The 11,920-nt window shown below is 40.2% G+C and overlaps 2 protein-coding genes across 2 annotated transcripts in view; one reads left to right on the top strand and one right to left on the bottom strand.

The window, feature by feature from the left end:
* The window catches only part of LOC144660464 (polypeptide N-acetylgalactosaminyltransferase 13-like), a 142,213-nt gene that overhangs the window by 119,472 nt on the left and 10,821 nt on the right, over positions 1 to 11,920 (bottom strand). The window lies entirely within an intron of this gene.
* Positions 51 to 6,641, top strand: LOC144660441 (RPA-related protein RADX-like). The gene is made up of 6 exons (XM_078521060.1): positions 51 to 1,053; positions 2,130 to 2,278; positions 3,448 to 4,059; positions 4,532 to 4,630; positions 5,059 to 5,202; positions 5,579 to 6,641. The coding sequence occupies exons 1-6, from the start codon at positions 101 to 103 to the stop codon at positions 6,325 to 6,327; spliced, it is 2,706 nt and encodes a 901-aa protein (XP_078377186.1). The 5' UTR covers positions 51 to 100; the 3' UTR covers positions 6,328 to 6,641.

The raw sequence follows: 11,920 nt of genomic DNA, 5'->3' as shown, positions 1-11,920 counted from the left end.
GCGTAAGCACGTCTTACGTGGGCCTGGGAAAGAGGCCGTTTGAAAACAGTGGCGCTGTAAATATGGCGGTCGATGTTGTGGAAGTGAAAATTTTCTCAATATGCTGACGGCTGGTTGTATTTCAAACATAAAAACCATCGCAGGTAAAGACGAGGCACAAGAAGCATTCACTGTGAGAATTTTGGACATTTACAGACACATTGTCGACAAGAGCTTTCCCATTTTGGACCCCGATTTTACTGACGCTTTCGACGTCGTGATAACTGATGGTCGTTACAAGACGAAATGTTTGTTGTCAACTTCTTTGAATTCGCTCGTTTACGAACATAAACTGCGAAAGAATTCTATTGTCACCGTTGCTGAATGTAGCTCCTTGATTGACGAGGAATCACTGGAGCAAGCGCCTTATGTCATTCTTCAAGGTATAGAAATTTTAGATCAAGCGCCAGAGAATACGGAGGAAACCCAAAGTGAAATTGCATTTTGTGAAAATGCAACACAGAACGAAAAGGAAGAACTGCCTCTAGCTGCGTCTCGGGGTTATTATTTGCCACTGTGGAACGATGAAGACTACTTTGGTGCGAAGTGGTTTAGTGACCCACATTTGAATCCTTCTAACCCCATCACTAATGCAATCACCATTTTTGATCTTGATTCGTTTTGGAAAGCTCTGCCGCGTCCATTTCCCGCACTGATTGGAAGAGTAGTGAGTAAAAGCAGGCTTAATCACTACGGCAAAGCAACGGATGAAAAAAGAAAATATCCCTACCAAGCTTACTTTGAACTTGAGGACCGCACTGGAACGGTCACTGTGTGTATCTGGAGTTCTTTATGTGTCCTGCTGTATAATTATCTTCAAGTGGGAGACATTGTCGCAATCCTAAATTACCGTGTTGCCAGAAAGTTTGGCCAGAGGAGTAATGCAGTCTACAACACAAGCCCTGCAGCAAGCATTGAGATATCTGTGAATCCTAGCAGCCCTACTTCAGAAGTATACAAACTGGGAACTGATGAGCTTGGTCCTGTTTGGAAATTACCTGCTGTACCATACAGGTATTTAATAAATACTTGTACAGTGTAAAAAGAACTAAATATCGAACAAAACCTAAGGGGTCGATTATGTGGTGAATTTCAACCCAGGGTGCGGGCTGGAATTTTGATGTGATTACATGGCAAATTTCAGGCTGGATTCAAACCTTTTGGCCACCATTTTGTTTAGTTGAAAACACCATCACTGTGCATCCCCAAGCCCACTTTTTAGTCCAGGCTGAAATTTCCAGCCTTGGCTAAAACATTCTCATATGCAAATGTCTTTTTAAGAAGATTTGTACCGGAAGCCAAGCATAAATCTCAGCCCAAAAGACAAATTTCAGCTTGGGCTAAAATTTGCCACATTTACAGGGGAGGGCATATCAAGGAATACTGAGATGGAAATATAGGGGGACTCAAATAATTCTCTTGACTGGGGTGGCAGGTGGATAGCGGGGTTTCCTTGCAGTTGGTTTCCTGCTCCTGCTCTCAATGAAACCACCACAGAGAAAAGTACAAATTCTCCAAGATTTCTTACCATTTGCAAAAAAAGACAAAAATTTTGGTTGGAAAATCCCTGTCCAGAAAGAATGTTTTCCATTTGATACAAATTCTCCAGGCTTTCTCTTCCTCCTTGAAACTACAGAAAAATCGACGGGCAAATTAGAAATGATAGTTGAAATGAAGAGTAATAAAAAGACCTTGCATGTTCAGGTGCAAAATTTAATGTGGGAAACACTCAAAGAAAGCATCGGCAATGTGCCCCCTCCTTCCATGGGGGATATATTGCCTCAAAAATTTAAAATACTAAGGACATGTATAGATTCATGTAAATACCGGTAGTTCATGTTTAATAGGTCACTCAACTCAGTAAAGGGCAAAATTCAGATTCTAACAAAATAATATCACAGTTACATGTAGATACAGCACATTTACTGTATTAGTTGAAAATCTTGACTGCAGGTCAATCACAAAGGGTTTAAATACAGTGTTAAAATACTGGCAACTATATGACCTGTATAATTATACTGATAACTAGTTCACAGTACTATAGAGAGGTGTGAAATAGGTTTTTTAATAACTGTTTGTTTTCTTTGTAGGTTTATTGAGAGAAAATCGCTTTCCAGCTTCTCATCAGGTTTAATATGTGATATTGTGGGAGTGGTGATGTTTGTCAGCCGAGACAACAGGGAGAGGAAGGCAAGCAGGTCTTCGTTTTGGGCCAGTAAATGGGTTCATCTAAAAGATGGTAAGGAAAACAATATTTTTCCCCATTATTTGAGTTACCTGTTGGCAATACTGTCTTATATTTACATTAGAACAAGGGAAAATACCAAATTACCACTCTGGATAAAATTGAACCACAACATACACATAAAGTTGTAGTACATTTTATTGTACAAAAATGTTGTTTGGTTCCATTGTTAACTTGTTAATATACTGTGTAACATACATTCATTTGACTGTATGAATTGTTTATAAACTCTACCATTAATGTATGTTGTTTGCCAGTCTCAATTAATGTGGTCATTCACTCCCCCATGACATGCTAAATGATGTGGCCTGATGATGATGTGTCTGTATCATTAATCCCAACTTTTTGCTCAAGATCGAGTCAATAAGTTTTTTGAAATTGATTTCATAATTAAACACATCACCAATAGATGAGTGTGGGATGGTGCCTGAGACTATGTGGGAGCCGCCAGCAAGCGCGAATGGTAACCATGACAACCCTGGGAGCGGCAACCACCAGACACCGTCACACTGAGAGAGGAAACTCAGTGGAAGGCAAAAACTCAGTGCCAGTACTTACCTATGGGAAAGGGTGGGTGGGAACAAAACAGCGAAAAAGGCGGAACTTGCTCAAAAGGCAACGCGAGCGAAATGGCTTGACCTTCACGGGAGAGCTGTAAATTTACTGAAACCCCTGAATAAACCCTGAGGCCGCCCCGACTTCAGGGGAGCAGCCACTGGCCAGCAAATGTTGTCTCGAGTTTAACCTTGCCTAAATTTCAGTTAGCCACATTTTTAGAAATGAATGAATGACGTTTTGACCATTCAGCAGTCATTTTCAAGCTTGGTCCAAGCATAAAAATTACATGATTGCATTAAAATAAAGATATCCATTTACACTGTACTATAATTTATTATTTATACATGTAGTTTTATTATTGGACGGTCAAACCTAAAAATGACCATTGAATGGTCAAAACCTTGTTCATCTTTTATAGCATTTATTTTTATCTTAAAATCAATAATTATCAAGATCAAGTCTGTTTAAATTGGGAGTGCGGCTCATTTTACAGTTTGTTTGACTCATCAAGTCTCTCTAGAAATGGTTGTCTTTTCCTTTTCACCGTGACCTCCGAAAATACAGTGTATTTTTACTTGAATGTGTATCATTCCGTTGTTTCTTAGGAACAAGCTCCATGCCAATCATACTTCATCTTTATGCCTGTTCACAACCTGAAGTCTTTGATTCCATTGCGCCAGGAAAAGTACTTGTTTGTGCACGCATGCTCCTGAAAATTGAGGCTCAGGATTCAAAACATCAGAAGATTTGCTTCCTTACGACAACACGAGAATCACAGCTTTATGTTCTAAAGAAGCCATCAGATGTGAATGACAAGCCCTTCACAGGATCTGATGTTGTCAATGAAGTCATCAGATGGCGTCAATCTGATGAATCAAAACAGCTTCTTAGAAGATCTTGCAATGGAGGGTACTACAACTTTCCACCCTTGCCCGACTCCCTTGAATTATACAAGAGGACGTTCCCTCCTGAGAAGCCAATGGATCTAATAACAACGGTGAACCTTGGGTTCATACTGAAGGAGCTCCACTTCAGAGAACATGTACGCCTACACATTCAGGGAGTAGTTGTAGCTTTGGAGTTTGTTCCTGCAGCTCGCAGTGAAGAAACTTCACACAGGTCGTCTGGGGAGGCCACTAGCTCTCAGCTGTGTGAGACTCAGGGTAGTAGTGAAAACAGTGGGGAATCCTCTTCAGGTCATCTCACAAGTCAGTCCAGTAAGTATTAATAATTACATGTACATGTCATGTAGTTGAACTTTGTTTCTACCATAAATGTGTAAAATGGCCAGTGTTCTACATTGATAACTCTAGTATTTCAGCATAAACATGTCAGTTCAAATGTATGGCTTAAAATTATGAATCAGAGAACAGGCCAAATCCAATTTGTTAAAAGCTTGGTGTTAGGAGAACTTGCTAAAGACGAAGTTTGGCAATTGCCAGAATTCCATGATTATTTTTCGAGTACTACAGGATTTAGAATAATAAAATGATCACATTGTGTCATGATGACCCCACTTACAATCACTGACTATTTTCACTCCATCTACACTGTAGCCTACTGCTTTTTGAGCTCACTGTGCATTAACTTTCAAATATCATCTGCATTGGAGGCCAGTGCCCATTCACTTGATGTGCAAAAAATAAACATACATTCAAACCACACTTCCTTTTTTTCAATGGCCCCCAGGTGACAAGTCCAGACCTTCAACCAGTCAGAACAGTGCATCAGGTACTGATTCTTCACAAAAGGACGGGAAAAGCCCTACGAGAAATCGTCGCATGGAAAGTAGGTGTTTTCTTTACTGTGTGTAGGATCCCTGAAAAGAACTTACTGTACATGTAGGGATTCTCTAATGGTTTCGCTATTTAGTCTTGTTTCTTCCAATAGCTCATTACCATAACTTAATTATTTCTTTGAATGGGTTTGGTTTACAGTGTTTAGGCTGTTACTTTAGGGCCAGATGTGTTCAGACGTCCCTTCTGGGGAGTAGGCGGCCACAGAGGGATGTCTGAAATTCAGGCTACTATTCACCTCCACTTCGGTGAATAATTGTTAATTATAGCAACTTCAATAACAAAAAACAACGTGGAAACCGTCAGTGTCTTTTCAGATTTAACTTGTGCTTGTTCTCTCCACACTGTAGAGAGAATCTGTCTAATATATGTTGATGATGACATGCATTTTGTGACGAAATCTTTCCCTGTTATCTATAGCACGGAGTTTGAAAAACAGACAAGACTCTGAGTCAGAAAGTGAAGACGAGTCATCTGCCTCAAGCAGTAAATTGAGAACAAGGACAAAGACGAAACAAGGTTATGTCCCCAGACGGATTAATCCTAAAAGGAAATGCAAAAAAGGTAAGCCTCCGACTTCGTTTCATACAAGGGATTTTCCGCGCTTGGCTCCCGTCACGTATTTTTGTCTGAATTTTCATTGGCTGGTTGTATTGTCTGCGTTCGTGATGGGCCGTTTCCGAGTTACCCTTTGCCTCTGTTTCAAAACGAGTCTAGGTGCGAAACCATTCATATGAAAATGAGTTTCACCTACAGGTCCATTTTCATGCAAATCAAACTCATTTTTTTTTTTGAATGGTTTCGCACGTAAACTCGTTTTGAAATAGAGGCAAAGGGTCGGAAATGTCCTATTGCCATGGTTTTGGTTCTACAATGTCTTACTCTAAGCGACACGCAATTGAAAACTGTTCTAAAGACACTGTTATTTTCATGCTTGCAGTTGATCCGAAGAGCCTTAAACTGGTTTCAATCAAGACAAGAGGGCGCGAAGTTGGTGCAGAAGATGTGACACCTTCCAGGAAACGAAAAGCGAGGAAGCGACTCGGCCACTTGCCAAAAAAAGTGAGGAGAAAAGCGACACCAAAGAACCAAAAGTCTACCGATGTAGCTGGGAGAAAAGGGAAAACGATTTCTAAAGGCGCTCAACGGCCAGCAAGGAAAGATGAAGGCGTGTCAGAAATCTCTGATAGCGAAGCATCAAGTTCTGATAGATCAAAGAAGGCAGAGAAATATTACCCCTTCAGAATTCTGGATCAGACGTGGACAGACATGGCCTCAGATATCCCATTCTTGGGCTTGTCTAAGCCAAGCTTGCATGAAAACACTCTGCCCACACTTTGTAGTCGGGGACTTACGGACGTCAAAGTCGTACCGAGAGCCGATCGGCAAGGCTTCGTGAACACCGAAGGCTACTGGAGGCTTATGATCGCGGGACTCAATCGACGTGCGATCATAAACGCCATCTTTATACCCCAGTCCCCTGAGAGCGGGAAAGGCGCCAGCGACGAACCGGAAAACGGCGTCTTCTTGTCCGCTCTGGCGACAGGGGAGTTTTCGAACAGCTATCCAGTGGAGACGCTTTTGAATCACGCCAGCGAGGAGTTGAAAGGACGGCGATGTGTTTTTGTGTTGGATGTGTACAGTCACGGCCAAGACAAGGTGGAAGTTGTCATCAACAGGGCTTACTAAACTAAAACATTGTTCAACTGCAAACGAATTTCCATTTATTTTGTCCAGCCGCGTAGTCAACGCAACAATGTAGCTATCAGACATCAAAGAGGAGTAAACTTCCTGGATAATCTTGACTTACGTGAATCCTTAGAGTCACGCGTGACATGAAGCGAGTCACGCAATACATGCATCCCGTCTACAATCGAAACGTGAAAGAGTGGGCTACATTCACGACAAACTGTCGATAAAAACAGCAGCAACCGTTTAGTTAAAAAGTGAAACAAAAAGAGAAAATCGTGCCTTATGAATTGCACAACAGTGAATTCATCAAAAAAGGAAAATATTCAATCGAAATGTAGTATTAGCGACTTTAACTTAAAATTCACATTGTGAATCAACATGAATCTAAAAATTCTCCTCACAGGTCGCCGTATATTTTTCCAGGTGGACGTTTGGAGAGTTTATCTGTTCGACAGTTTTCCTTCGGTCATGATTTGCTTACTTCCCATGTCGTATGCTCGATTAAGTATTTTTGTTATTAGGAGAAATCAAAAGTTGGTCACCTTGTAGCTTTAAACTAAGTGTTGCAAAGAACAGAGTAGCCTGCGAATGCAGCCGCCCTTTCTTCGCTCCCGGCCGGTTTGGCGTTTCGCGAGAGAGAAACGCCAAACCGCTCGGGATCGAAGAGAGGCGGCTGTATTCGCAGGCTAAGAACAGAGCGAACCACCTCTAAGTAGAAACTGTTACGATATAAACTAGGTTTTATGACCAGTCGAACCAGAGCCATCAAAGAAGAACAAAACAAAAAACGGTTTTAAAAACAATTGTCGCGAATCTAGCCACGGGCTTTTAGTTAATCCAATTTTATAATCTACCCGACTATTTTTGGAGACATTTTTTGAAGTCCTCGTGGTAGAGATATTTTAAACGAGTCATATTTAACGTCGTACAAAGTTTTAGAAAAAAATATAAACAGCAGAAATGTAAAGTTTACTTTTACAAATGGTTTTTATTGTTCCTTGAAATACATTGCTGTACTAAATTTTTGGAAATCTTACAAAGTGCAGTTATCGTGGAGTATTAAAAATGTTTTATTTAACAGTCTTAAAAGGGTGTGAACGTACTTTGCATTGTTGAGAAATTACAATAAGAAGGCTCGCAACAGTTTCCAGCACTTTCCAGCTCTTATAGATTCTCGTCCCCTAGCCCTTTCGGAGAAAGCGAAGGGCTCTGGGGCATAGGGTTTTTGAATTAATTCGAATTTTTTTTGATTGGCTGTTTAGAACAAAGAATTCCTAAACGGAAGTCGAAAACGTGACGACTCTGTCATACATTCTTTTGAAACGTCATGAATGCATACATGAAGACCGGAAGTCCTAGAATCTACGACTGGAAATCCTATGTCACCAGAGCCCTTCGTTTTCTCGTGGCCTAGCCGGCTTAGAGAAACGAAAGGGCTATGGGGGACGAGAATGGCTCTTATTTACATGTACTTTGATGGGTCAGTGCTACAAACATTTATCAGTTGCCGCTACAAAAAAAATGGTCTCCAACAAATGCCCAATCATTGATAAAGAAACTGTGATTATTTTCTTGACGTCACTGGTAGCCATGGCAACGGTATAACCTCCTAAAAACACCCTTACATTTAGCTTTGAATGCTTATAACTTATAAACGATTCCGGTGACCCCCATTTTTGCGTTCGACGAAGGAGACCGCAAGCCTAATTTTGTTTTTGTGTCCTGTGTGTTTTGAGTTGGTATGCCTGTGTACTGTTATGCGGAATGAATCGAGCCGCATTGCGCGCGCAGATGTATGGACACGCGATTAGCCTCCCCCGCTTAATTTTTGCAGGGGCAAATCTCGGCCGGAAAACTGGTAGCCACAGATGGCCTCGATTTCATGCAAAACAAGATGGCGTCCCAAACTGAGCTCACAAACATTATTTTGCTTGAGAAAAAGGGCTAAAAACGTATGACCAAACTTGTAATTTTGCCGAAAATGTCATGGAGAACATTAGAGGGTTGTCATCCATGGAAGCAGAGTTGTCTTCAGCCACTGAACGTCGTAAAAAGAGTGGAAATCGAGTAAGTTTATGCGTAGTTTCGTACGGAGTTCGTTTGGAGCTAAACCAGCGTGTTTTCCTGCAATTATACGTTGCACAAAACTACAATTGCATTGTTAGAATTACATGCATCGAGAGTGGGTATAATACGGATCAAAATTGTTTTATCACTTCTTTGAATTTGTGATATATCGTTTTTCCTAGAAACACAAGACGTTTTGACGGGGAAATCGTTGTACATTGAATGTTACATGCGTGTAGTGGATTATTGTGTGAATTATGTCTGTATTTTTAAGTACTTTGTGGAATTTTAAATCGAAGTGAAACTATTTCCACAAGTTTGTGGAAGTTTAAATCTCGTTTAGTGCCAATCGATAACAAGTCAAGTGAAATAAATAATTATTTTTGTGTACATAATATTTCATTCATTCTATGTTCTTTTGTCTCGTCACACAATCTTTTCCCTCACACTTATCCTCCTCGCGTTTAGTGAGGTCAGGTACAGTGTATATGCATATTAACTAACTTTGGTATAAGGCATACTTCTAGTAGGCAGACCGTATCGCCTACCTTGGGTCTCTTTTACCTATAGGTCGAACGCACTCCCCTAATCTCTGATTACTACTAGTATTATTTAATAATAATCAACTTTTTGCAATGTTAAAAACTTCTTCGGAGCAGTTTCAGAGCCACTTTAAATTTGTTTTGGAAAGTACTGGAAACTAACCGAGAAAGCGTGATTGTTTTAGTATGATCAACTGGCTGATCTATTAAGGAAGCTCAAAACAGCTTCAGTACTTTCCAGCTCTTAAACTTTGATGGCTCAGTGCTACAAACACTTATCAGTTACCACCACAAAAAAAATTTTATATATAAGTTTATATTTTTATAATAAGTTTATAAACCGTTATAAATACAATGATAAGGTTAATAGTATAATAATAATATAACTATTAATATTTATTTATTATTACCGGTCCATGTATGATCAAAATTACCCAAGAAGTAAAGTTATCAAACATTGCTTCAATTTTACACGATTTCTTTTTTAATCAAAATGTTGAATAAAAAAATTTTCCAAAATGTCCTGTGAAATCTTAACTACATCAACTTTATATCTAATGTTTACTAAACGTTAAAAACGTTCCCATAATTTCCCGTAAACTTTTTACTGATTAAGTTAGAGCCAGCGGAGAATGGCAGCCAGACTCCCGGCAAAACGGCTAGGAATGGAGCCTACGTAGTAGTATACTAAGGACAGCGGTTACCTTTCCCGTGGGCAGGAATCTCATTAACGTGGGCAGGAATTAATTAAGTGTGTGACGTCATAAGGCGTAAGTGACGTCATCAAAAATGGGGCGTAAGTGACGTCATCAAAAATGGGGCGTAATCTAAAAATAGAAAAATTGCATCATTGGGCGCAAGGTTAGGGGCGTAATCTAAAAATAGAAAAATTTCATCATCGGGGTATAACAAATGATGAGATCATAATTTTAAAATAGAATAGGGACAGTATGGCCTCCATCTTGTTTATTGTCGCAAAATAAAATAATATTTTGATATAGGTTAAAGAATCTAGTCTTTCTAAAGGCAAAATTATCGGTATATTTAAGCTTTGTGGAGCAGCCGACCAAAAAGTCATGGGATCGATTATGTCTCGTTTCCATTCTAACTCGGGCAATAGTTCGAATGTAGCAGGTTGGCGCAATGTTTTGCTGTGAAAGACCAAAGTCACATTTTCATAGTCCCGCATATTTTGATCATCTCTGGTAAGTTTTTGCTTCTTGTCCAAACTAGAATTAAATAACTTCGTGATCCTCAATCAACTAACGCCAAGATTAATTGCACGCGAATTCGCATCAACCTAAACTAGTAATTAGTTTACGAAATCAACAGTTCACTGGCACTTTTTTGTTTAACGAAATTACCTTTGTAAAGTTCAGTGATGTCATAGTTTAATTTTCTACTTCATGGCGGTAGCGGTTTTCAGCATTTCACAGTACAGGCATAAGTACCGATTCATTTCGGTCAGATCACTAAATTCTGTAATTATGCAAGTTGTCTAGTTGCATATATTTTCTATTCCAGACGTTATTGTTTTAAAACAATGGTTAAGACTCGATGTGCTCTAGTGAACAAAGCATGACCAATCGAAAACATAAAAACAATAGAGTGTACGCGCTTCAGTGACCTCGGAAATAAACACGAGTTTTCGTTAAACTTACACAAAATTAGACGCTAAACATACAGATTGTAATTCAAGCAAAACTTTTATTTCGATCGTCCAACATTACATTACAATGATTTTCAGTAATTTTAAAAGTAAACACTATACGATTTAAGCGAACTTTTAGCACCACGAAACTAACCTTACTAATGATGAGACGATAATTACAGATTGTAAGTCAACCAAAACCTTTATTTCGGTCGTGCGATATACGCGTTACAATGATAAAACTTTATAATCGTCTTCATGCTCGTCATTAAGTGGTTAATAGTTTGTGATTTCTGATTTCTTCTTATTTGTGTATGTGTGATAGCTCTGGAATCATAATATCGACGCAAAATATCCTTTCCGTCGTTTAGGGGTACAGAGAGGGTACAGGAGGGGTACAGAGGGGGTACAGAGAGGGTACAAGAGGGGTACAGAGGGGGTACAGCAGGGGTACAGTCAGGGTACAGAGAGAATACAATAGGGGTACAGAGGGGGTACAATAGAGCTGCAGATGGGGTACAATAGGGGTACAGAGAAAAGGAGGATGAGACGGAGGAGGAGGAGGAGGATTGTGGCGGTGGCGGTGGTGGAGTTAAACAATAGAATTGTGGCGGTGGTGGTGGTGGAGTTAAACAATAGAATTGTGGTGGTGGTGGTGGTGGAGGTAAACAATAGAATTGTGGTGGTGGCGGTGTTGGTGGTGGAGTTAAACAATAGAATTGTGGCGGTGGTGGTGGTGGAGTTAAACAATAGAATTGTGGTGGTGGCGGTGGTGGTGGTGGAGTTAAACAATAGAATTGTGGTGGTGGTGGTGGTGGAGTTAAACAATAGAATTGTGGTGGTGGTGGTGGTGGAGGTAAACAATAGAATTGTGGTGGTGGCGGTGGTGGTGGTGGAGTTAAACAATAGAATTGTGGTGGTGGCGGTGGTGGTGGTGGAGTTAAACAATAAAATTTTGGCGGTGGTGGTGGTGGAGTTAAACAATAGAATTGTGGCGGTGGTGGTGGAGTTAAACAATAGAATTGTGGTGGTGGCGGTGGTGGTGGTGGAGTTAAACAATAGAATTGTGGCGGTGGTGGTGGTGGAGTTAAACAATAGAATTGTGGTGGTGGTGGTGGAGTTAAACAATAGAATTGTGGTGGTGGCGGTGGTGGTGGAGTTAAGGACGGTGCCTACTAATAACAAAGTATTTTTGCCCGGCCGATGACTATACAAGAAATGTAGATGTTACCAAGGGCTACTAAAATTCAAAAAGAAAATTGGGGGTAGCCACGCAAATTTTCGAGATAATTTGGTTTGAAATCTGGAAAAAGTGCTGACGTGGCATTTT

This window comes from Oculina patagonica, chromosome 7, assembly GCF_052425735.1.
Source record: "Oculina patagonica isolate OP01 chromosome 7, crgOcupat, whole genome shotgun sequence".
Taxonomy (NCBI): domain Eukaryota; kingdom Metazoa; phylum Cnidaria; class Anthozoa; order Scleractinia; family Oculinidae; genus Oculina; species Oculina patagonica.
The sequence above is the reverse complement of the archived record's forward strand: the minus strand, read 5'-3'. Positions and strand labels throughout refer to the sequence as shown.